Raw genomic sequence first — 27401 nt, 5'->3', positions numbered from 1 at the left:
CACCTGACAGGATCTTTAAACGCCTGGGCAGATGAACTCAGACACCAGTGCCTTTCAGATCATGAATGTCAGATACTGTCCGAGGTGTCACAGGGCATCTTCCAGCATTGGGAAAAACCCTGGCTTAGTCTTTTCTCTACCGCAGAGAACGCACAGTGTCAAAATGTTTGGACTTTGCAGTCTTCAATGCAGTTCTCTCTTGGAGACACCTTCCGTCTTAATTGGTGTTTGGACTACTGTATACTTTTCCGTTCCTGCCGTGCATGTTGAAAAAGAACAAGGAGCCCAGTCATTCAAGTTCTCTCGGACTGGGCAACAAGAGTAGGTACCAGGAACTTCTGGCCATGAGCACATATCCTCCAAATCAGCTGCCTCTTCAGGAAGACTGCCTGTTGCAGTAGCAGGGACAGGTCCTGTACCTAAGCCTTCACAATCTGAACATCCATGCGTGGAGATTGGACGGCAACAGTTACTGACTTTTGATATGCTTCTCAAACTGACTGCTGCCATTTTGGCAGCCATATTTACAACAAGGGGTGGTGAGGGACAGAGTCTCTGAATTAAGCAGAATACTCTCACCCAGTCAAGAGATCAGGGCTAGATCCAACACCGTTTTTTAGCTCATTGCACCATCCCAGTTTCAGAACCTGGCTGTATGCAAATTAGTCTGTCCCTGGCCCAGTGCATCATGGGAACAGGGCAGACCAGACTACAAAAGCCAATTCTTACACTGGGAAGGAAACAAGCTTCCGGGGACCGGTTTCTGGCATTTCAGCCGTCTTCGGCCCGGCTTGCTTGAATCCTGATGGTGCAATGAGCAAGGGACGCATGTCTGAGTATACCCTTCCACGCTTAGGGTGGACAAAAATATTTACAACAAGGGGTGGTGAGGGACAGAGTCTCTGAATTAAGCAGAATACTCTCACCCAGTCAAGAGATCAGGGCTAGATCCAACACCGTTTTTTAGCTCATTGCACCATCCCAGTTTCAGAACCTGGCTGTATGCAAATTAGTCTGTCCCTGGCCCAGTGCATCATGGGAACAGGGCAGACCAGACTACAAAAGCCAATTCTTACACTGGGAAGGAAACAAGCTTCCGGGGACCGGTTTCTGGCATTACAGCCGTCTTCGGCCCGGCTTGCTTGAATCCTGATGGTGCAGGGAGCTGATGGGTGATGGAGCCAGGCATCCTTCTACAAAACATTGAATGCAGGATGCTGGGAGACGTTTGCTGTATGGCATTCCTCTAGTAACCTTGAATGCAAAGTTGTCGGATGTTCTCATATTCTTTCTTTAGCCCTGCAAGGCCTTGCTGTGATGACAGCAAAGGGTTACCTTGTGGCCTTCTTAATGTTTACTGGATCAGCCATAACTCTTCAAGTCACTGGGTGTTAGGCATTTTTTGAAGGGGCTGATCGATATGTTTCTGCCAACACCGTTTGTTATGCCGCAGTAGGACTTTCACGTTCCTGATGTACACTCTTTTTGAGCCAATGCGCAGTTGTCCTCTAAGTCCGCTGACCATCAAGACTGTGTTTCTTGACACCATAAAATCAGCAAGGCAAGTCAGTGAATGTCCGACATTGTCTGTGGCTCAGCCATAGACCTCATTCTTTCCTTACAATCTAGTCCTAGGCACGAAAGTTGAATTCCTGTCAAAGATAGTAATTTTTCCACATAGCGAAATCCATCATCTTGCATAGCCCTATCCTTCCAAGGAAGAACGGCTCCACCATCTGGATGCTTAGAGAGCCCTTAGCGTCTGCTTCTGCTAGACCAGAGATTACGGACAAGATAAGCAACTCTTTGGTTTCTTTTTAGGGGAAAAAGGGCAAAGTGGTGCAAAAGAGATTCATCTCCTGGTGCATTGTGTTATGCATCGAGATGAAAAAGCAACCCCCAGGACTGCACGCTCATTCCGACTTAGCGATAGCTGCTACAACTGCGCTAGTGCACCATTTTACAGTCCTGTACATCTGCATGTCTGGGATGTGGGTGTCCCTCCACATGTTCATGAAGCACTACCGCCTGGACAGCCAGGCCTGGTGGGACGGGCACTTAACCCCAACAATCATGTGGGATTTTCTGGTCTGGGTCATTCCATGTCCCAACTCCTTGGGATGTACGACTTTGGTATCTATTCAGAAGGTGAAGAATCTGTGGTTAGAAGTCTCACTCTCAATAACAAATGACTTACCTTTGGTAACACTATTACAAGTATAGACTCTATCAAACCGCTTATTCCTCACCAACCCCCCTCCTCCCTGTTCTGTATAATGATCTCATACAGGCCAATAATTAACCCCAGATCTGAAGAGTTGCACACAACCACACTTTGATTTTAAGGGCTCTGCATCTGACAATGTGGACAGAGATCAGAATGAAACTGTTGTCAGCATGCGTTGGTGGCATATATGGAGCCCAGATATCACATATGGCGAGGAATGGATCTGACGCAGAGCTGCTCATCGCCATTTGCCAACATGTGAGACATTTGCTGTCAAAAGTTTCTGGATCCAGTCTGAAGCCGGGGAAATTGACAGGGGGAGGAATCTGCAGTTAGATAGTCTCTACCAGAAAAGGCATTACAGAAGGGAAGTAACTTGTTCATCTAGCCACCAATTTTGACTTAAAATCTTCCCTTTCAAATGGTACCCCTGCCATCCAAAAGGATGACGGGGGAGCAGGTGCAAATCTAACTGCAAGCAGCTGTGGACCTGAACACTTGTGCTTGTTTTATTTTCACCGTGGTTGCTATCAGCACAATGTGGCACTCTTCTCATTGATAACAAATAGTAAAAGTATTGGTATTCAAAGGAAGCACATAGCATTCTAACCTTAGTGACATGACCAGGTCATGTAGCTATGGCAACAGTCCAATGAAATAATGAAAATACAACATTTTAAGGCCTTTGTCATAATTAAACTGTTCAAATAAAGAAAGATTTAGGGCAATTTCTACCACCTGAAACCTCAGACAAGGTAGGTTTCGGAATTACCATTCCTGGTTGTTATGTTTCTTCAATTCATTTTCATCCTAAGTCTTCAGCTTTCTTAGATTGCTTTCATAGTAGCAGGCATTGTAGTTCACCCAGGCTTTAAACATTAGAAGATCAACATTTCTTGTTATAGATGTTGCCTTTTTTTCCCCCCAACATTCCATCACAGTCTTCCTTTTTCATCCCCAACAGGGTCCCAGCCATTTCGCTGTCTGTACTGTACGGATGCCTTCCGCTTCCCTGGTGCTCTGCAGCACCACGTTGCAACTGAGCACTTCAGTCAGACAGAAAACGCATTTGGCTGCGAGTTGTGCGGGGAACTGTTCACATCGCAGCCACAGCTACAGAGGCATTACGAGACAGAACATCCAGAGGTAGTCATTGAAGAAGGGGAGGCAACTCCTACACAGGTGATGCAGGTGAGTGTGCGTATGGAACCCCTTGAAAAAAAAATACATATTGTTTATTTTTTCTTAACCACTCAAAATACAGGCACAATGCCTTTTAAAATGAAAATGTATAAATTCTCGGTGCCGGATTCACAAAGGGATTTGTAAAACTGGACCTAGTCCTGAATATGTATGAGTGCAGTTCTACAACTTTTGCCAGTTCAATGAACAACCCAGTAGAGGGTTACATGCTTCAAACTATGCTATGACTGTTGAATGCAGATGTCAGTGATGGACCCGCATGAGGTATGCCTCTGGTTTTTAGACTTGGCACACAACTCTAACTCACGCGAAGTCACAAGAAGAATATTCCCTCAAGCGCCCAAATACGATGCAGGACTTTGAAGCTGTACATCGTTGAACTTAAAAAACAGTCAGTGAACTTGAATAAGTCCAACTCCAAGTTGAGATCAGACTTATTCCCATTCTCAAGGTCATTCCATTGACAGGTCTTCCTTATGGGCATCCAGTAACTCGAAATCAAAGTTGAAGAATCGTAAAAAGATGATGTGGGACTCGCAAACCCAACCCCTCCATCCGCTACCCTAGATCCAAAGAAAAGTTGGGAGGGCATCAAGGTGCCAGTCGATTCCTCTGTTGCTGGAAGGGCTGATTCCACAACTGGGAAATACACAACTGCGCTGTGGATTTCCCATGCCATTGGTGATGCCTCAGCGGGTTAAGACTTTTAAGGAGGACATTCTGCATATTTTTGGCACTCTTCCGGCTCACTCTGGTGCGCCTTCTGGCCCCTGGGGCATCCAGTTAGATTCCCAGCAGTGGATCCATTCTCTGCGCCCTCTGATTGTGAATCTGCCTCTGGTTTCCCACCATCTTCAGTACTAACTTCCATTTCGGCTCCAAGACCAGCACCAGTCCCTTCTTCGACACCTGTCCATATTTTGCCAACACCAGAATTCAAGCCTCCGCCGATTCCGGTGTCGGACCCTGAACAAATCTATCTCAACTACATCCGAGGTCATGCTTTGACTTTGCTCCAGTGTAACCCATTGCAGTCTATTCTGTTTAAGACAAAACACTGCCTCTATCACGAAGCTTTCCCAGGAGGCCCCATCATCTTCTTACCTCTGATTCCGGCCTGAGTTTGCCACTACCTGTTAATGATGATGATGAGGATTGTGATGATTTCCCCCCACTTTATGACAACAGTATGTGTGTATGTGTATATATATATATATATATATATATATATATATATGTGTGTGTGTGTATATATATATTTAGAGTGAAGCGGGTTTCATTTTTTGTAGGTATAAGATGTACTGCTTAGTTCTTGTATCTACAGCTGCTTTCTCTGGAAGTCATGACACATGTCCATACTGAGGTTTTGCACATTTGGGCAGCATTGTCTGAGCCCTTACTTCGGTTTTAATGTCCTGATGGGTACTTGGGCTGAGCCTTGCACTTACCCACTGATGAACAGGCAGGTTTCCAGACGCCACAGACCGGTGCCTGGTGACCCAGATTTTCTTACGTAGCATCCTACCACTGATTTTGGTGGTCAAGCCTTCAAACAGCAAATAGATACTAAGGTATTCCCCACGACTGCTCCTGAGAGCTAGTCAAAAAGTATTTAGGTGTTAGGGAAGCAAAGGAAGCAAATGTTCTATTCCACCAGCTTGTCATTGAAGTCGGTCAATGCACTCTGCCAACTAGGCCATTATACACTTCTTGTCAGGGACACCGCCAAAGAGATGTTGCTGGTGATTCCAGAGAAGTTTTCCCCCTCTTTAGTACAAACCACTCAGGGTAGCCAGGATGCCGCAAAATATGGTTCGAGGCATGTGGGCTGCTAAATTCATATCTATTGCATAGATCACCGCCTAGTGTTGGGTCCGGATGATTGCACATTGTTGTCCTGGAAGAGTCTTCGAAGTATCACGAGATAGGTGGCTCCTCCCCTGGACTACAGTGCGCATGGGCATCGACTCCATCCCCAGATTGTTTTTTTCCGCCATTGGGTTCGGATGTGATTTCGACGTCTCCTAGTCGGATTCGAATAAAACTACTTCTAAGGCCAAAAGGCCTTTGTTACCTCGTCGGTATTGTTCGCGTTCGGTCTCGTGATTCATCCGACTCTAGGAGTCGGTATTCTGCGGAGTCGAGGAACTCTTCGGACATCGAGGCCCTGTCGTCGCAGCAAGACCCCGACGAAACTACGATGGAACGGAGTCCGTTCAAGTTCTGCCCCGTGTGTGGTTCGAAGTACCCACACATCGACGTGCATCCAGTCTGTAACAAATGCCTCTCGCCGGAACACGACGAGGCCAGCTGCATGGCCTGTTTGAAGTTCAGGTCAAAGAAGACGCTCAAGCTTCGGCGCGCGGTGCGCCTTGAGGCCCGGCGAGCGGCTCCGGCACCCGAAGACATCTTCGACGACCCCGAAGCAGAAGGCCCAAGCCATAGTCTGCAGATTTCACCACCATCGACGGAGGTCGAGTCCGGAGAACCCGTTGAGGGCCAGGACCTGGAATACGTCGAGGAGGTAGGGGACGACAAAGAGGTTTATGGGGCCGCGGAAGATAGCTCGGAGGAAGAGCTATGCCCCGAAGGTTACATGACTCCGGCTCAGGTCACGGGATCGCCACTCGGCCTTACCCACGACCTTGCACCGCAATCCCCGGCCCCGCCTTCTGGCCCGGCCACGGACACATCAGCGGAGCCGCCATTGCGCATATCGAAACCGAAACCTTCGGATTCGAGCACAACAAAGATGGCCGACGTACCATCGAAACAGAAGAAGCCTGCTACGTCATCGGCTCCGTCGCCTTCAGTGGCTCCGAAACCGAAGAAGGCCGTAGAGCCGGCACCGCTACATACGGTGGCCAAGGAGCCGACCTCAAAGAAGGCCGTCGGACACGTGTCGAGCACGGTTGCTCCACCCAAGTCCACAAAGACTGTCGTACAACCATCGGACGCGACTGCGGCGCCGACAGGCAAACTCCCGGTCGAAGCGCAGTCGACGAAGGGCCCCGAGCCGAAGTCCGGAGGCCCTACGCAATGGCACAAACAAGCCGGTCCTAAACAAACGGCATCGGCGCATAAGCCTAGGAAGGAGGCCCGAACCATTGGGGTCGAAGATGCGTCGGAGGCTCCGCTACGCACGGACACCTCGTCGACGCTGGGGTCCTCCGATGGAGACGGGCATGGGTCATCGGTAACTACACCCTCCGCTTCCGTGACGAAGCAAGTCACCGACTCCCTCAAACGGATTCGGGAGAAAACTTTGAAGTCGACGACTCACACGCAGAAGAAAACTCCCACGCAGATCCTCTACACTCTGCCGCCGCGGGTGGCACCGAAGGCCTTTGCACCCCGGTCGGTGTCAAAGGACACAGAGGCCTCACAACACTCGATGCTGAGTGGCCATTTGAGTCGACATCAAGATTCAGAAGAACACTCTGAACATTATATCGACGCCGATACGGGAAAATTGACACTCTATAAGAGAAAGATTACTTCCCAACCATTGGAATCATATGTCATACCTCTGAAGAAGAAAAGGCCAGCACAGGACGTTCCTGCCCTTGTTGAACCTATTCATCCCCAACCAAGGAGGAGCCCATCACCCTCTCCCACTGCTTCAGGGGGAGATGACGATGACCAGGATGACCAGTACAATTTCCCAGATAACAATGACCCTGATGAGCAACAGGACTCATGGGTGGACACTGGTGACCAGGGAGGCCAACAAGTGGTACATGACCCACAGGTTTATGGTGTGCGGACATCCCCAACTGTGGACTCAGCGGCATTCAATGCATTGATTGAACGGGCGGCTGCAAATCATAATGTGGACATGCATGCCGACCCGGTGGAAGAAGATTTTTTGTTTGACCCTTTCTCTGCCGCAGAAAAAACTGTTAAAACGCTTCCAATGCTAAAAGGTGTCCTCAAACATGCACCGGAAATCTTTAAGGAACCAACCAGGGCAAGAGTGGTGAACCCACGTATTGAAAAGAAATACAGACCGGCACCTGGAGACCCAGCATATATTCGGGGACAGTTGCCTCTTGACTCTTTAGTGGTCGCAAATGCCCGCAAACGGGCAAACTCCCAGACGACGGGTGAAGCTCCTCCCCCAGACAAAGAGTCGAAAGTGCTGGAGGCGTCTGGTAAAAGGGTGGCTGCACAGGCAGCCAACATCTGGCGCATATCGAACACACAAGCACTGTTGGCACGATATGATAGGGCGCATTACGACACCCTAGAGCAGCTCCTTCAACACCTTCCAGATGAGTTTAAAGAGGCAGCTCGGATGCTGATACAGGAGGGCAAACTCATTTCAAACGCTGCAATTAAGTGTGCGCTTGATGTTGCAGATACAGCGGCTAGAGCGATTAACACTAGCGTGATGTTGAGGCGTCAAGCATGGCTTCGCATCTCAGGGTTTAAACCTGACATTCAAAGAACAATACTCAACCAGCCCGTTAATCCCGACAGACTGTTTGGTCCGGACGTTGACACCACCCTCGAAAAGATTAAAAAAGACAATGAGACGGCTAAATCCATGGGGGCGCTTCAGTCTCAGCAATTCAGGGGGAGCACTTTTTCGTCGCTCAAGTACCTGTGGTGTTACCAGAGGACACTTGGCACAGCACACGCATTTCACAAAAGGTGGCGCGCAGTCCACGTACCCCAAGCAGGGTAGAGGGGGTTACAGAGGGAACAGTGCAAAGGGCAGGGGCAGAGGCAACAACAACTCCCGTTCCTCTGCCGCCAACAAACAGTGACTCTCTGTCACTGCCCCCCGACCATCCAACACCTGTCGGGGGGAGACTCCAGCAGTTCCTGCCAGTCTGGACGTCCATCACCACAGACAGGTGGGTGAGAAAACTTATCCAATACGGTTACTGTTTGGAGTTGACATCCACTCCACCCAACATTCCCCCAAGACAACGTCCTATGTCGGAAGAGCACTTGCACTTATTGCAGCAGGAAGTTCTTGTGATGCTACAAAAAGGCGCAATAGAGCTCGTACCAGTGGAGGAGGAAGGAACAGGGGTCTATTCCCTGTACTTCCTCATCCCGAAAAAGGACGGATCCCTCAGACCCATTCTGGATCTACGCCCCCTCAACCTGTATATCCTATCAGAACATTTCCATATGCTAACACTGCAGCAAATTCTTCCCCTGCTAAACCAAGGGGACTTCCTAGCAACCTTGGACCTCAAGGATGCTTATTTCCACATACCACTCCACCCCTCCCACAGAAAATACCTCAGGTTCACCATCCAAAACAGGCATTATCAGTTCAAAGTCCTACCCTTCGGAGTGACCACTGCCCCCAGAGTGTTCACCAAGTGTCTGGCGACAGTAGCGGCGCACCTCAGGAGACAAAATATACATGTCTACCCTTACCTAGACGACTGGCTGGTTCAAGCAAAGTCGGAACAACAGTGCGCCGCACACATGTCCCACACCATTCACCTCCTTCACAGTCTGGGGTTCTCACTGAACTACCCAAAGTCGCACCTCCTGCATTCCCACGTGCGGCAGTATCTGGGTGCGACAATAAATACTCTGACTGCTACAGCTCAGCCAAACCAAGCGAGGATCGACAGCATTCAGTCGCTCATCCAAAGGTTCAGACCGCAACACTCCCTACCAGCGAGAGTGTTCATGCAGTTGATAGGCATGATGGCCTCCTGCATCTTCATAGTCCCGCACGCGAGGCTGCATATGCGTCCGCTCCAAGAATGCTTGGCACATCAGTGGACTCAGGCTCAAGGACAGTTGAAAGACCTAGTGTTGGTGACCGGTCGGGCATACAACTCTCTGCATTGGTGGACTCCACACAACCTTTGCAAGGGCCGACCGTTCCAAGAGCCTGTGCCACAGATTATCCTAACAACGGACGCATCTCTCCAGGGGTGGGGAGATCATGTGCTCCACTACACGGTGCAGGGACTGTGGTCAACGCAGCAACAAAAGATGCACATCAACTACCTGGAGTTGATGGCGATCTTTATGGCGCTCAAGTCCTTCAAAGTACATCTGTGCAACAAGGTCGTGTTGATCCGGACGGACAACATGACAGCCATGTACTACATCCAGAAGCAGGGAGGGACACACTCTCCACAGCTGTCTCATCTGGCTCAGAGCATGTGGAAGTGGGCCATTCAACGGAACATCTTCCTCATGGCGGAACACCTCCCGGGCAAGGACAATCAGATGGCGTATCTGCTCAGCAGGTACAGCCATCAAATGCACGAGTGGGAGATACATCCATCAGTACTCCACCCGTACTTCCAGCAGTGGGGTCATCCGGAGATAGACCTGTTTGCCACAAGGGAAAACGCAAAATGCCAAAGCTTTGTCGCCAGGTTCCCTCACCCACAATCGCAGGGCAATGCGATATGGATGAACTGGTCAGGCAGATTTGCGTACGCTTTTCCCCCAGCGCCTCTCATTCCGCTGGTGGCAAGAAAAGTAAAGCAACACTCGATGACGCTCATCCTGGTTGCTCCAACGTGGGCACGCCAACCATGGTACACCACGTTTCTGGAACTTTCCGTGGTACCGCATCAAAGACTGCATCTCACTCCCAGTCTCTTGACGCAGAACCATGGCGACATTCAGCATCCAGATCCGCAACAGCTGAATCTGGCGATCTGGCTCCTGAGGTCTTAGAACTTGGCTATCTCAACCTGCCTCCTGAATGCATGGACATCATCAGAGAGGCAAGGAAGCCCACTACCCGAGCTTGCTATGCCGCAAAGTGGAAGCGGTTTGTCATTTACTGTACAGAACATCACATTGACCCGCTAGATGCATCCATCCCTAACATCATCTGCTATTTGTTACATCTTTACAAATGCAATCTAGCTTACGCTTCCATTCGGATACCCTTATCCGCCATAGCGGCTTATCTCCAGAACAGGCAGCATCTCTCCGTTTTCAGGGTGCCTGCCATTAAAGCCTTCCTGGAGGGACTGAAAAGAGTCATTCCTCCCAGAACACCACCAGCTCCTGTGTGGAACCTCAATGTGGTCCTCACTAGACTGATGGGCCCACCTTTTGAGCCGCTACATTCATGCGAGATTCAGTTCCTGACATGGAAAGTGGCCTTTCTCATTGCTATTACATCGCTCAGGCGTGTTAGTGAGCTGCAAGCGCTCACTATACAAGAGCCATTCATACAAATTCATTCAAACAGGGTAGTGCTTCGCACTAACCCCAAGTTCCTTCCGAAGGTGGTGTCACAGTTTCATGTCAACCAAACTATTGAACTGCCCGCATTCTTTCAAAACCCACAAACAGTAGCGGAAAGAATGCTCCATACGTTGGACGTAAAAAGGGCACTCATGTACTACATTGACAGAACACAACAATTTAGAAAGACACTGCAACTTTTTGTTGCCTTCTCAGCCCAGCGCAAAGGCAACCCAATTTCCAAGGCAGGAATAGCCAGATGGATCGTTAAGTGCATTCAGATTTGTTATCAAAAAGCTAAACGTACTTTAACGGTCCCCCCAAGAGCGCACTCCACACGCAAGTTGGGGGCCTCTATGGCTTTCCTGGGGAATATTCCTTTGGAAGACATTTGTAGAGCAGCCACGTGGTCTACACCACACACATTTACCAAACATTACTGTGTAGATGTGCATTCCAAGCAGCAGGCAGCTGTAGGTCAGGCTGTTCTCAAAACGCTTTTTCAGACTTCTGCAGCTGGCACGGGCATCCGCCGTTGATGGAGGGACTGCTATGTATTCTATGCAATAGATATGAATTTAGGAGCCCACATGCCTCGAACTGAATATGCTACTTACCAGTATGCATCTGTTCTTGGCATGTAGGGCTGCTAACATTCGCGTTGATCTTGGGTGCAATCCACTGGCATCTGTGGAGATTTGCAGGCATCCTATATGTGTTTGGCTTGTAATGGGTCCCATCTGTTTTTCCGAAAAAGGCTCATTCTGGCCCCAAACACTTTAAGGAAAGCAGAGCCACAGCACTTTCCTTGAGCCTTTCTACCCCTGCTTCACAATTTCCTAATAAGATTTGTCCCTTCGAGACTACTCCAGAGGGTTGGCATATAGGTAGCATCAAGAATGCTGATGACCTCAACTAAATTAATAAAATCAGATTTCAGGCTACTAGTTTAGTTGTTGGCACCTAGATGGACACTAGAGGTTTTGATGGAAAACTGGCTTAGTTTCTGACTGCCTTCCGTGCACACAGTGTGCTGGTATGTCCAGGAGAGATGGCCCAGGTTCATATACAGAGAATGCTGGATATTGTCACCATCATGTCTGGGAAAGTCGTCTTTACAGTCTCCTGAGATTTCATTTAGAACCAAAGCCATTCGACACTCTCTGTAAGATGATCCACAGCCCCACAAAGATTGGAGTAGTAGATTGAGGAAGAGTAGCAGCAGGTTTGCCAGCCTCACAACAGGAAACCAGACTCTGGTGGGTGCACATGCAGACATCTGGGAGCTCCTTTGAACGTGATTCCGAAAATGTGAAACACTGAAGCTGCTCTGTTTGTACTCTCAGCCTACTCAGTTCCTCTAACAACTCCACTGTATGAAATTGGTGAAACAAGTGCAAACTCAAAAAGAGGTGATCGCAAGACTTTGTGAGGAACTGATACAGGCAATGCAGACTGCCATGTGAGTCTTACAGTCAGATATTCTTAACCCAATCAAGTGAAGCAGATGGAAAGGTCATGGTCAAAGCCAAAGATGATACACACCCTAAGGTGCCATCTCCAGAAATCTAGCTAGAAATCAAGATAAAAAATATTTTCACCGAGTATCTTGCTCCTGAGCAGAGATTGCATGTTTTACTTTACAAAACAGTTGTGAATGTGTCCTAAGCCATCTCTCGATTAAATAAATTGTAGACGCAGCAGTCCTAGCTTTTATTCCCCTTGTCAGTATTAGATTAAGTTATTTTCAGAAATGTGACCCTAATACATGTGTTTGTTCATCCTCATATCTTAGCGGGCATTAGAAGAGCACGTACTTGATAAAGGTGACTTGGTTTGGCTGGTTGTTCTGGTCTCACTGGATTTATTTGCCACCTTTGACACAGGGTAACAAATGGTGCTACTGAATCACCACCGAAGTAGTCTGGGGGATCAGAGATGGGACATGAATTGGTTAACATCCATCCTTAGCGGTAGATGGCTGCAAGTGAAAATATATTCTTAAATGTCTAAGTTGCTTTATAGATCTGAGAACTTACCCAGGGTTGGGATCGCCCCTCTTCTACTGCAACATTCAGGCATGAATACAACACAGTTGGCAGGTATGAAAAAAAGTGGTGTTCATTTTTTTGTGGGATTAGGGGGTAGAGAGGAACATTTGAAACCTCCCCATTTTCCATGGTCCTACAATGCCTATTATTGAAAAGCTACTTTCTATGTTTGACGGAGCTCTTCAAAATGTAAGTGGTCTGTGGCTATGTGATGGCTTATTACAAGTGGTCAGCATCTCTCCCTTCTTTTTACCCATACCTCTTGTACATGATCAGGGAGAATATACTCTCCAGCAATTGCTTCTTACATTAAGATTAAGGGAGAGGACGTGACCTAATGGCTAGGGTGGTTAACCTCAAATCTTGGGAACCGGGTTGAAGTCTCGGCAACAAAGCTCAACATCCTGTGACTCTGGGCAAATCACGTAATCTCCCGGTGCCTAACAAAAATGAATGTGTTGTTGTGAAACGCAACTGGTGCTCCTGTAAAGCACTCTGATACCTTGGGGTCAAGTTTGCACTATATAAAACCCTAGGGGGAAGAAAAAAAAATGCTCCTGCCAAATTGCGTAAACCTAACTCCCCTTATCATAAGTTGAAGATTCTCCATGTGTTGCTCATGCCAAATGAATACAGACGTTGCAACCTGTGTGTCTAGTCGGTCTAGTTGGATGAAGGACTGCTGTATTCCTGAAAAATCTTAGTGACATTGTTAAATCTGGCATCCTTGGCGTGGTTTCCCCAGTCTCTCTGCGTCTACCTCCTGCATGTTTTGACTGTGCTGAATTTCGGTTTTGCTGGTTTAGGTACTCTGGGCACTTTTTCCACTGCTTATCAGTGCCAAAATGCAAGTGTTCCCTGTGGAAATGGTAATTCTTATTGATTATCCATGATTGGCATATTTCATTTACTGGTAAGTCCCTAGTAGTGTGCCCTGTGTGTGCCCAGGGCCTGTAAAACAAATGCTACTGGAAGGACTGCAGCACTGATTGTGCCAACCACACCAGTAGCCTTTCAAATGTGTCTCAGACTTGCCACTGCTGTCTGCAAGCACAGTTTTCAACTGCCATTTTGACCTGCCAAGTGCATTTCCATTGTCTTACATGAAAGTCACCCTTATGGCAGGCCCAAGGTACCCCCACGGGCAGGGTGCAGTGAATGTTAAACGGAGGATGTGTACTGGTGTGTTTTACGTGTCCTGATAGTTAAGTACTGTGTACTTCGTTTTTCACTATTTCAAGGATTAGGTCTCCTCATGCTATCATTGGAGCTGCCTTATAACCTTTTACTAGTGTAACTTTCAGTTGGGAACAGCTAGAGATTTGGAGTTTAGGCCCTCTGAACTCAGAATTTAATAGCACTCCTATTAGTAAAGGTGGTTTTTAAATTGTGTGTTTGAAAATGCCACTTTAGAAAGTGGCATTTTCTTTTTAACCAACCAAACAAGCTTTATTCGACAAATTAATCATAAAAGCACAATAGGAAAATATGTCTGAAAACACCGTATACAACATAATACAAAGCCTGAATGGGGAATTTAAATTAAACCACAATAAAAACTGTTATTAGTTAAAACATTTAAAAATGTCATTAAAAACTCGGATAGTAAAAATCATCAGCATTCCTTTAGGTTTCACTATAAAAGGGGTACAAATATCAGGCCACATTTAGTTAATACATACACTTTGTTTTACATAATATCTACTTCGTTTACTAGATAGATTATATCTTTCCTCGGTCATATGCAGATGCGCAAAATCTAATTCAACCTTATTTGGAACTAAAGGAATGTGATCTTATGGCCTATGACCACCCCCAGAATTTTGCCAGTGCTATAACAATAGGAGTAGACGTGTCAGTACGTAATATTCTTTCTGCTTCGTTACACCTTCTGGTGCCTAGTAGTGTGCAAATTGGCACCAGCCAGACACGACGTGGGGCAACATATCCTGCACAGACGAACAATTGGTGTGCCAACGACTCTTTGCTACAGGGCACAAATTATCACCAGATTTAGCCCATCTAGCAGAAAAAGCTCTTAATGGCAATGAGCCCACCCTTAACTGGAAGTATAACTTCCGGTCATATGGTTTTGTAATTAAATCCCAATATGGCTCTAAACTGGGGACTAGTTTAGTTCCCAGGAAAATTCCTGTTAGTGAAGATGAGTCACTGTTTCTCAATGACTTGTGCATTACCATTTCCCCGTATTTTTCTTTTAAAATCTTTTTCGGGGGAAAGAGGGGAACTTGCTGGGTCATTTCATAATGCTATCATACGAATACTTGTTAAGATGTCTCTAACCTCCCGTAGCCATTATTTGATGAACATTTTTACCTTTATTATAATCTTTGAAACCAGAAGCATACAATGCCAATTCTGGGTAGTCCAATTTATATGCCAGTATAATAGAGGGCGTAATTTTGCAATGTCTACAACTGATTTACTACACAGGTCATAGAGTAGGGGACACACGGGGGTACTTTGTGGGAGATTTGTAATTTTTCTTAGGAACCGTTTTTCTACTATAGTGAGCTTCAACAGGTTCTCACAGCCCCATAGCTCTGCCCCGTAAAGGGCTGAGCTGATGACTTTCATGTTATATATCAGGAGTACCGGACTGATTGGTTTTGTGAATGAGGTGTTATATTCAGAATATAGCACTCCAGACAGTTGCCGGTGCTTTAACGTTGCCTGATCAATTTGATGATTCCATTTCAAGTCATCCTGAATATTGACCCCCAGGTAAGTAAACTCTTGAACTTGCTCTAACGGACAATCATTCATTTGAATACCCTCTTTAAATGCTCTATATGGGTTAAAAGACATAAGTTTTGTTTTGAACACATTAACTTCCAGACCCCGGTTGGAGCAAAACTCCTCAAAAATTGACAGGGCTCATTGAAGACCATTTTGGGTCTTTGAAATAATCAATGTGTCGTCTGCGAACATTAATATAGGGATTTTCACACCTGCTAATGTTGGGGCATCAGTAGCGGTAGATCCCATAGAGTTCACTATTCCGTTGATGAACAAGGAGAATACCGTGGGTGCCATGACGCAGCCTCGGCGAACGCCTCTTTTATTTGCAAAGGGACTAGTAACATTACCCTGCGAACCCCATCGGATTGTGGCATAATTATCCTCATGTAATATAATTATGAGGGTAAGCAATTCGGATAGCATTCCCATTTCTTGCAGAGTTACCCATAGTTTGATACAGTGAACGAGATCAAACGCTGACTTGAGATCAACGAAGGCAACATGCTAGCTTCCCTGGCTCAGATCCACCGTTTTCCAGTATAATAAGACAAACCGCAACACCTGGTCAATGGTTCTAGTGTTAGCCCGGAAGCTGGCTTGCAGAGGGGATAGGATACTATGATCATCTATCCACTCTTGGACCCTGTTGAGAACTAGCCACCCCATTACCTTCAGCAAGGAATCTATTAAGCTAATGGGCCTATAGTTTCCTGGGTGAGATTTATCCCCTTTTTAAAAACACAGGATAATTTTGGCCCCTTTCCACGAGTCGGGGTCTGGTGCGCCCTGGGCAATAGCGTAGCCAACAAGAAAATATACCGGCACCATCTAGCCTTACCATATAGGAATAAGTCCTCTGGGATACCATCTGGGCCAGGTGCTTTTCCGACGGTTAATGATCTGAGCTCTACATCAACATCAGCTCTGCAAAAGGCCTCTCTAGATAAAACAAATGAGTGATCTCACTCGAATCTTCCTTTTTGCCTTGTGGATTTCGACTTATTTGAGGGACTTTATATAAAAATCACGCATCCATAGATTTCTATGACCCGAATTGCTTAAAACCTTTTAAAAGTCATATTTTTGTTGTGCAGGTTGGATTTTTGTTGTTTTGGTCTCATTTTGTTCAGAAAAAGATACTTTATTTTTCTAAACTGGTGTGATGTCCATTTGTAGTGTTTTCACTGTCACCATGTTGGTGTGGAACTTTGCTTCTCAGGCCATATGTCTTAAGAGCCATTAACCGCATATATTAAAATCTAGCGTTTTTTTATAAATGTCCTATTAATTGAAGGTTGAAAAGCATTATTTGAGAGTCCACAGATTTTCAATTCCATTTATTGTTGTTAATGCTAGCACACATTTACAATCAAAATAGAGGTGCATTATACTCAGTTTGGTATTGCTTCAGTTATATATGCCTCCAGTTCATTCCTGCACTATATTAGCGTCACATTCTGTTACAGCAGACAGACACTATATTTCCATGAAATACAGGTTTAATTTTTTCAAATGTAATAATGCAATTAGATGGTATCAAATATATGTCGTGAATCAATTTCAGATGAATCCTTAACGTTTATCTTCAGTAATATTCTTTTTAATTTCTCCTTTAGTGCTGAAGGTATTGCTGTAAACGTTCACTGGTTGATAAGCGGCTTGGGTCTCTAGATACACTGCTGTGCAATTTGCTGGGTTTTTCTGATCTAAGACTTCTTACTGTGTTAAATTATATCTGTTTTTCTGAAAAGAAATGTTGAAATTCCCTGCCTTCCGTTTCACTTTCATCAAAGCTATGTGAGGTTTGGCATTTTCAATTAAGCTGTTGCATTCAATAATTGTGAACCCGACAGGTGTGAAGCTGAAAACCTTTTGTGGTAGATTTTACAGCTATTTTATGTATACCTGCAAACACCACAACGAGTTGCGTTGTTTTTAGTAAGTAATATTTACATTGGATGGATAAAATAAACATGTTCCATTATATGTAGCTGATGATTGATTGTAACATTAGAATCTGGTTGTGGTTCATTTACTAAATCAAACTATTAAGATATCTTAACTATTCTTCCCAACTGTTTGTCTGTATCTTATACCTAAATTGTAGGAAAAAAGCAATAGTGTGATTCTTTTTTTCTGGGATGCCTGCTGTTTTAATACATGGTCTCTTCATGTCATATTTTGACAGGCAGGTCTTGGTTACTGATGTGCTTTTTGATATTATTTGATTCTATGTTTTCATTCTCCACATTGTGCAACATTATTAGAAGAGTATTATTCTGGGAGTGTGTACCGCTTTGGAGGCATGAAGGTCCGCAACCACCTTACACATGTTTCCCCCTTCCATTGCTTGGAAGACACTGGTTAAACTGACAGTTGTTCTTTAGGCTTCCCTGTCAATGCTGATAAGATGGCTCTACAATTCAAGAGCACGATATTGACATTGGATATGATCTGCGGGTCACAAGACCAGATCCTGACAACTCCACCATAACCTTTTATTCGCCCGAGGCCGCTAAATGAAGTCCAATTAAAATTGTGTGATAATACCTGCTACTCACAGGGTTTAAAACAGCAGGTAAAATGATGTAGTATGCATTACCGTATAAAAATATTATTAGATATAGCTTGCCAATACTAGATATGAGGTATGGGAAAATAACTTGTGATGGGTGAGCGTGCTCTGCTTGATGGATGGATAGAGATGAAACCCAAAGAAGACAGCAATCTACATGGCGTGAGAAACGGGTTGCAAAGAGCGTAATTTATAAAAAAGCATGGGCTTCTGTACCCAATATTTTCTCAGACGTTCCCAAGACGTAATCATCCATTCCTAGAGCCCGAAGAGTGGATTTGTGTGATTTATCATCCTATTCCAGCCAAGGCACCTTTACTGGGAGAAAGTTGAACAAATGTTGCATAAAGGAGACAGTTGCTACTCCCATTAGGTGGAAGATTGGTATCCATGGGAAATAACCACTAGAAACCCTTTTGTTAAACTCCAGCAAATTATGTTGTGTTCTTATTGGGCGCTAGTTCTTGTACCTTGAGAAGCATCGGGGAGAGGTACTTCTGTTGTGTTGTGTAGGAGGTCACGGTTTCCCTTTTTATTTATGACATCATATGGTAAGCGGTGTGCTGTAAGTGTATTTTTCCAAACTGAAGCAGCGTCTAAAATCATAATGTGGTAATTCATATTTGCTTTCAAACCTCTCTAGCATACATCCAAGGGACTTGCAGGGAAGGACAGTGTTAGTAGACATGCGTTTTCATGGACTGTTTCCCTCTGTCCACTGCTCTTTCTACCACCATATAGCCACTGCCTTCTCCTTCGAAACACAGACAGTGAGAAAATAGCCTGACAGGTTATTCATAGGTATCCAGTCCACAGAATTAGGTCAGTTTCACCTAATGGTATTATGGCTAATTCTTTTTTACCTAAGCCTGAGAAGCCAGCCTGTCCTCTGAGAAACTGTGCGCGGTAAGCAAGCACATGAATGAATGAAAAGAAATGTGTATAGCTGCAAAGGATATTGTGGCACTGATGACACTGCCCATTGGAGGCGAGGGTAAGTTTAAGAAGATTGAAATAGACAAGTTTTCAAATGTTTCCTTAATGTGAGGAGTCTGGAATGCTTCGAATCTGTAGCGGTAGGGCATGACAAGATTTTATGGCCAGGTAGGAGCAAGATTGTCCACCATACCTGGAACAATTAGCTATTGGTTCTGACAGTAAAAGGTGTGATGCTGATCTGAGGGTTCTAATAGACTGGTTCATAAGCCTGGTTTAAAGATACTGGAGCTAATACTGTAAAAGGATTTGTGTGTATGACAGAGGATTTGAAAGTTGATCCATTTCTGTACCGGAACCCAGTTCAGGAAATGCAAGTGGAATTTCACTGATTGGTTTATGGACATACCCAGGATAAGGCAAACTGCAGAGTTTTGCACCAACTGAAGACGATGTACAGTGTATTGCGGTATGTCCAGATATAAAGAGCTACAATAGACCAGTCTCAAGATCCTAGACAGTTGTCTTATGAATGTCGATAGGGAGCAGAGGAAATATTTCATACAGAGTAAGCAGCAATAGAAAGCATGGTTGCTACATGAGTAGCTTATGTATCAAATGGCAAAGTAGTGTCAAACATAAATCCCAGATTTCTGACGACCGCGATTTGGGCATTAGGGTTCGCCAAGACTTCCAGCCACCAATTAGAGGGCCAGAAAAAGCATGCTTGGCAAGCAAAAGTATTTCAGCCTTCTCGCCTTGGAATCTAAGGCAGCTACGTTCATCCAATTTTGCTATGATGGAGCTGCAGTTTTCAGAAATATTCACAAGGGTCTGTGTATCATCAGCATACGATACAAATGGAAAAACAATGTTTTTGATTATGGTAGCTAACTGAGACCTCTCGATATTAAGTGTTGGGCTAAAAAAGACTTGAAGGAATGCATCATCTAAGAGTAAAGGTCTGTGATTGAAAGGCATGGTGACTACTTTGGTTCTGTCTAAGAGAAAATCATGGAACCATTTCAGGGCATCCCTGTGTATACCAAATTCGCCATTCTGGATATTTGGATGGTATGAAACACCTTGTCAAACACCACATGAAGGTCCTGCAGTATAAGAACAGTTGAATTAAGAGCAGCTGAATTATGTTTGTCTAGGGTCAGCCTGATATTGCCGCCATAGCCAGCAAGGCTGATTCTGTGCTATTGGTATCTCTAAAACCTGGTCGTGAAGGGTCAAGCGGATTATGGGTCTCAAGTACATAAAATTATAGATGGGTAACAGTGAATCATGGGGATAATTTTCACCAGGGCTACTGACTGACCTCAAATAGGCAACAAGAGCAAATCTCGAGTTGTCTGTGATGTCACTCAGACCCCTGAGCGTATGTTATGTCTAGCCCCCAAAAAATTCTGCCTTTGCTTTCAACTGCTACGCAGTGGCAAAGAAGTATTGGTGGGGCAAACATATCATGGTGTCTGGTATGTATCCCTGTCCCAGATGTAAATAAAAAAGCAATCCCTTACCTGCCACCCTTGACTAACCCCCAGCTTCGACTCTGTCTTCCTTCCCCCTCCTGTAGATTTGCTTTCTGCTTTCATTCAAAGCAGACAGGCAGAACTGCTCTGACGGGCTCTCGGAGAGCCACGTCAATCGGACCTGGAAAGCCGTTATGACATGCCAATAGTGGGTAACAAATTTTGTTATCAACTTTTACTACATCATACCAGTCAGTACTCAGAATTTAGAAACTGAAATAAACAATAGAGGCTCTCTATCAGAGCCATATGCAAGAAGCCAATAGCAGCAAATTGATGGCTTATTCAATATTTTGATTTGCACATGCAACAATGAAGTGAGCTAGTAGGGAGAGAGTATGGCAGGATTGGTGAAAGGCTTCTTCAAGAGATAATCAGTGAGGGTTTTTTCCATGTTAGTGGCACAATAGTAGAGGTTGTAGAAACATTGTCGCTAGAGGTTAGTTAGGGACAATATGGGTATCTACATGGTGAAGAACTAAGGTAGGGCAGGGGATCTCTATAAAGGAGATCTTGATTTAATTGAATGTAGACACGTAGCCACCAGAGTTGCATTAACTAAAGAACAGTTTCCCAGAGAAGAGTCTTTAGTGGACACAGGATTAATTTCAAATAAATCTGAGCAACTAGAAACAGAACAGGTCAAGAACGGTGCCCAGCGACCAGGTTTCTCCTATTTCAAAGATAACATATCATTAACTTACATCAGAACAGAGCAGAGGTCAAAAATCTAATTTCAAATCGTATGAAGGAGAGTTACACAAGAATATGGATAGAGTTCCTGTTCAAGTCCTGACTGATCCCATGAGAGCCAAGCCTATATTTACCAATCAGACTGAAAGCAAAGACAATTTAGCTCCCTAGCGTTTTCACACTGTAATCCATCTTATAGAGTTAGGCCCTCTACTACATTACCTTTTGAGTCCTATGCAACACAAATCCAAAACAAAACCCTCTTGTTTTCATTCCCTTCACCAAAGAGCTAGGACATCTTGTTCCTCAGGAGCAAAAGGCATCTGTACTCCCCGCACCCTTGAGAAACAATCCATCATCACTTCTGAGGAAAGCCAAGCCCGTCCCTGCCACTCCTATGAGAGCTTAAATATGTGCATGTTTCTGTTTGGTCACCCTCTTTAACACATTCTCCCGAGAAGTCTCAGGGCCGCCGGATAACAACAACTCCTTTCTCTACATAACGACCAAAACTTTCTTAGAAATTACTCTGACCAAACACTGAAAAGTATGATGTAGGCTCGCAACCATATCTGTATTCATTGGCTTAATTGTCCTACATGGTGCTCCCACGTAGCAAAAAGGTGTAAGCCACTTCAATATGTTTGTACCCCAAAGAGGTTCACTCTCTGATGCTAATAGTATGACTTCCACTGTTTCTCTGGCCACCTTTAGAGACCAGCCTCGTTGTAAGCAGCTTACTGGAGGGCACGTCACTTTAATTTCTGGAAGCCGAGCTAACACATTGAAAGCCACTTCACCTAAAAAGTAAAACTCCTGATTCAGTGAGAATCTAGCATTAATTCCCCCACCCATTTGAGTGTCACATCCCACACCCTCTCAAAAACCTAGCCTTTCCAGCTACTTCTAAAAAATAATGCCCTTCTGCATCTCAGTCTCTAAACAGCATAGAATCTCGACCCAAAACTTCTTTCTATGTGCATACTTTAGCCATTTCTCTGCCACTTTCTGCTCCCACTGTTAAACATCAATTTGCATGTTAAAACTCAGCTTACAAGAATGTTATTTTTTTTTATTTCCAAAAGAGGCCTTTGGTGTATTGATATCCAACTTAATGTCAAGTGGCGATGCCTGTATTATACTGATCCTTATAAGATTCAGCAGATGGGATTTTCTGTTGCTGCTTATGTGAGGATTTCCATACTCATGCACACCTCGTTTCACTTTATAGCTCCATGTCATCTAGTGGAAAACCATAACATAGAAATCAGTTTTTCAATTTATTGCAATTGACAGCAGTTCAGAATGTCTACCAACGTAACCAGTGCCAGCTCCTCCGCAATAGCGGAGGAGCGTCACCTCAGTGAATGGCACAGAGCCAGCAAAGAAAAATAAAACGATGCTCTAGCGTCGTTTTATTTCTTGTTTGCCATCTTGTGCATTGAGGGGTGGGTATGGGCGGCTGGAGGAGGAGTGCTTGTGCACTCCTTAAATGCTCATGTGTTCGGCCAGCCGAATCGGCCCGTTTGCTACTAGAAAAATACCTTTTCTGAATCATGTACCTTTTAGCATTCACAGTATAGGTAATCACAATTTTTTGCGATTACCTAAATTGTGAATGCATTTAGGGAATCACGATTTGCGATTCCCAAATTTGAGATGGATGTAGCATTTCCTAAATGCAACTGTGGATTTACGAAACGCTAATTCCATCAACTTCAAGTTGATGGTAATTTGTGCATGCATGGAAAAATGCACAAAATATGCATTTTTGAGGCATATGAGCTGTAGATCGTATACTTGTGCATAGATCGCCATCTGGTATTGGGCTCAGATGTTTGCACTTTGTTTTTGTCTTGGTAGAAGTCTTTGTAGTCACGAGGTAGGTGACTTCTCCTTGGGACAATAGTGCGGATGGGCATCGACTCCATCTCCAGATTGTTTTTTTCCGCCATCGGGTTCGGATGTGTATTGCGGCATTCCGGTTCGGGATCGTCTTCAAACCTTTTTGACGGGCAATCCTTACTGTCTGAAGCTGACGACTCTTACATGGAAGAGGACTCCAACATCACCCCGGCTCAACGAACCGTGAGTAACAAGCCCCAACTGCCCACAAAAACACCAAAGTCTCCGGTCACACCTTCGCCTTCGGGCTCAGGTGGACACCGTGATACTGTTTCAGACGCCTTCAAGCCCAGCTATGAAACATAAAGACAAACCTTCTGGCTAGGGATCGAGCCAACCCCGTCCAGGTGTCGAACCCACATCTTCGGCACCGAAACACAAGGCCAAGTCTGACTATCCGCTGTCAGCACCGAAAACATCTTCGGCACCGAAAGACTCACAAAAACCAAAGACTTCAGAACCTATACCACAGAGACGGAAAGCTTTGGAACCAGTTCAACCGAAAGCATTGCAGCAAAACCAATTAAAGAAAAAATTTCAGAACCGAAACTAAAAGAAAAACCTTTGAATCTGAAACAGGGAAAAACAAAGCCTTCAGAACCGAAAGAGCCCGCATCGAAGGACACCAACCCTAAACAACACGGAAGCCCTAACAGACAGACTCCATCTAAAGAACTTCCTACACAAGAGTCTTTGGATCCGAAGCAAAAACACTTGCATATTGACCAAGACACTGGGAAAGTTTGAGCAACACTTAAAGAAAAACGGAAGTTGAACCTCCCTGAAAATTACCACATACCTTTAAAGAAAACAAACATGGGTACTAACCCCTCTCCCCCTTACATACCTCCCTCTCCTTCACCTTTTAACCCACATCTAATAATTTCACCAGCATATTCATCACCACCACTTTTTTCACCTGGGCATCAGGATGATAATGATGAGGATGGAGATGGAGACGGGAATGGGGAAGGGGATGGAGATGATGATCAGGACAACATTCCACAGGACCCAGACCCCTTGGATAATTATAATAAAGACCTGGATCATACTAATGACCCTGATCTATATCCCTCCAGACCATCACCACCCGATGATATCGGTTTCACACAGCTCATTAATAGAGCTACTCAATACCATAGGGTGGAATTACCCACTGACCCCTTGAAAGAGGATTTTTGTGTGGAAACTTTTGCTCCATCACAAAAATCAACAAACACACTACCCATGCTTAAGGGGATGATAAAATATGCCAATGAGGTATTCAAAGACCCTTTTAGGGCTAGAATACTTACACCATGGGTAGACAAAATATATAAAGCCGCTCCTACAGACCCAATTTACATCAGTGGTCAGGTACCTTTAGATACCCTTGTTGTTTCAAATGCATGGAAAGGGTAAAACTCTCAGACAACAGGTGATGCCCCTCCGCCTGACATAGAATCAAAACTTATAGATGCATCAGGCAAAAGAATTGCATCTCAAGCAACCAATCATAAGCACATTACCAATGAAATGAAATGAAAAGGGGTCCACCCAGCACTACCCCCAATATGGCGGCGGCGTCTTCCCGATCCCAGCGTCGATTCGGCTGAGGGGGATGTGAGTGACAGGGAGAAGGATTGTGCAAATGAGCAGTAGTAATCACGGCAACAAAAACACAAACAATCACAGTTTTTAAAATTGTTAAAAGTTAATTTCATGCGCAGCTATTCTCCCGGCTTCCGCCTCAGGAGGATTCTATCAGGTTCTTAGTAAGTGCGCGGGGTGGGAGACGCTTTAAATAGTCCCAACAGCTACAGCGTTAACCCAGCTCTACCCCCAATATGGCGGCGGCGTTTTTCCGATCCCAGCGCCGATTCGGCTGTGGGGGATGTGAGTAACAGGGAGGAGGATTGTGCAAATGAGCAGTAGTAATCTCGGCAACAAAAACACAAACAAAATCACAGTTTTTAAAATTGTTAAAAGTTAATTTCATAAGCAGCTATTCTCCCGGCTTCCGCCTCAGGAGGATTCTATCAGGTTCTTAGTAAGTGCGCGGGGTGGGAGACGCTTTAAATAGTCCCAACAGCTACAGCGTCAACCCAGCTCCACCCCCAATATGGCGGCGGCGTTTTCCCGATCCCAGCGTCGATTCGGCTGAGGGGGATGTGAGTGACAGGGAGGAGGATTGTGCAAATGAGCAGTAGTAATCATGGCAATAAAACCACAAACAAAATCACAGTTTTTAAAATTGTTAAAAGTTAATTTCATGCGCAGCTATTCAAGGGATTTCCGGATCCAGTTGTCGAATTCCCTATTATCTAGTGAGGGGTTTTGGGAAAACGAGGGTTTAGAGGCTGCCAAAGAACTGGACCACTGTTCTAATGGGAGTCTAGACCAGTTTCTCATCTTTCGCGGATTGGGAGTGCCAAGAGCGGGTCTGTGTGTCGACCAGTTAAGAGGAATTTAAAAATGGTCTGTCCATGGAAGGTGGATGGGGGGCCTGTTTTGAGTTCTGCACAATTGCTGAATACAGGGTCCAGCAAGTGCCCTTTAATGTGTGTTGGAGCTGATACTAACTGCTCCAGCTGAGCTGCAGCCAAACTTGCTGTCAACTCTTTGACCATATTGTCTGAGCTCTTGTCAAAGTGGATGTTAAGATCCCCCAACAGCGTGAAATTAGAGGGAGACTTAGCTAATTCTGCTACAAGGGAAGGTAGTGCAGTGTGAAATTGGTTCAGTGAACCTGGGGGGCGGTAAATGAGGATCCCTGAGAAGCAGTCATTAGGGGAGAGTTTGATGGAAAAGGACAAACTTTCACAGTCTGGAATAAAGTCCATCGTACAGTGGCAAGTATATTGGGTTTTATAAATAATCGCGAGGCCCCCGCCTTTCCCCTGGGCGCGGTCCTTACTTGCAATTTGATAGCCAGGTAGGAGTGTTTGCACTAGGTCGGGTTCTGAGTCAGAAGTTAGCCATGTTTCTGTTAAAAAAATTGCATTGGGGCAAATTCGTCCAATAATAGTGAGATGTCCATGCTGTGCTTCGGAAGAGACCTACAATTTAATAGAAACCCAGCTCTACCTCTACTATCAGGTTCTTCTGGCGCGGTATGATAGAGCTCACTATGACGAGCTAGAAAACCTGATGCAACACTTACCAGACCAATACAAAGCTAAAGTTTATGATCTCATTCAGGAGGGTAAACTTATAACAAACACTTCCATCAAATGTGCCCTGGATGCAGCTGATACAGCCTCGCGTGCCATTAACACCAGCATTTTGCTAAGACGACATGCTTGGCTCACCATCTCAGGCTTCAAACAAGAGGTACAGTCAGCACTTCTTAGTCAGCCATTTGATCAAGAACACCTTTTTGGCCCCAAAATTGATTCTTCATTTGAAAAAATTAAGAAAGACACCAAGACTTCTAAAGCCATGGGGGCATTACAACTGCCCTCTAACAGAGGTTCTTTTCGTCGCTCCTTTTATAGGGGTGACTCAAAGACGGCTGCATCAGAATACCCTGCCTTGTCTTATAAAAGTCCCAATCAATCCTCCTCATCCAGAGTATATTTTCGGGGAGGATACAGAGGCAATAACAATAGAGGAAGAGGCAGAGGAAACTCCACCCGCACTTCCCCAACTACCAAACGGGGAAATCCCTCCACTACCCCCGATCATTTCACTCCTGTCGGGGTACGGCTAACACAGGTCCTACCTGTCTGGAATTAATTCACAACAGACAAGTGTGTAAGACAAATGATCCACTATGGTTACTGCCTGGAACTCACCTCTACCCCCCAAACATTCCTCCCAGACAAAGTCCAATGTCCACAGAACATCAAACACTCTCCAACAAGAATTTCTCTCTCTATTACAAAAACATGCAATCAGTCCCCCCTACCTCAATACGCACAGGGTTTTACACCCTCTATTTTCTAATCCCAAAAAAGCATGGCTCTCTCAGGCCTATTTTGGACCTCAGGACACTAATCCTCTACATTCAGTCAGATCACTTCCACATGGTCACTCTTCAACAGGTGCTTCCACTAATTCAACAGGGCGACTTTCTCTCCACCCTAGATTGAAAGGACACCTACTTTCATATTCCCATTCACCCCGCTCACAGGAAATATCCCAGGTTTGTGGTAGATGGTCCACAGTACCAGTTCAAGGTCCTCCCATTCGGGGTGACTACAGCACCCAGAGTCTTCACCAAGTGTCTCGCAGTAGTTGCAGCCCACTTAATAAGACAGCAAATTCCTGTTATCCCTTATCTAGACAACTGGCTTATAAAAGCCAAGTGTCACAGCAGGTGTGTGCACCGC

General features: G+C 45.2%; 1 protein-coding gene across 4 annotated transcripts in view; it reads left to right on the top strand.

Annotated features, from left to right (window-relative positions):
* ZBTB40 (zinc finger and BTB domain containing 40) overlaps positions 1-27401 on the top strand; it is a 267262-nt gene that overhangs the window by 225620 nt on the left and 14241 nt on the right. For all 4 annotated transcript variants that reach the window (XM_078642855.1, XM_078642854.1, XM_078642857.1 and 1 more), the window contains exon 17: positions 3192-3418. In XM_078642855.1, coding sequence (XP_078498981.1) covers positions 3192-3418 — 227 coding nt within the window. The remainder of the gene's footprint in view (positions 1-3191; positions 3419-27401) is intronic.

The sequence above is a fragment of the Lissotriton helveticus genome, chromosome 5_1, assembly GCF_964261635.1.
Source record: "Lissotriton helveticus chromosome 5_1, aLisHel1.1, whole genome shotgun sequence".
Taxonomy (NCBI): domain Eukaryota; kingdom Metazoa; phylum Chordata; class Amphibia; order Caudata; family Salamandridae; genus Lissotriton; species Lissotriton helveticus.
The sequence above is the reverse complement of the archived record's forward strand: the minus strand, read 5'-3'. Positions and strand labels throughout refer to the sequence as shown.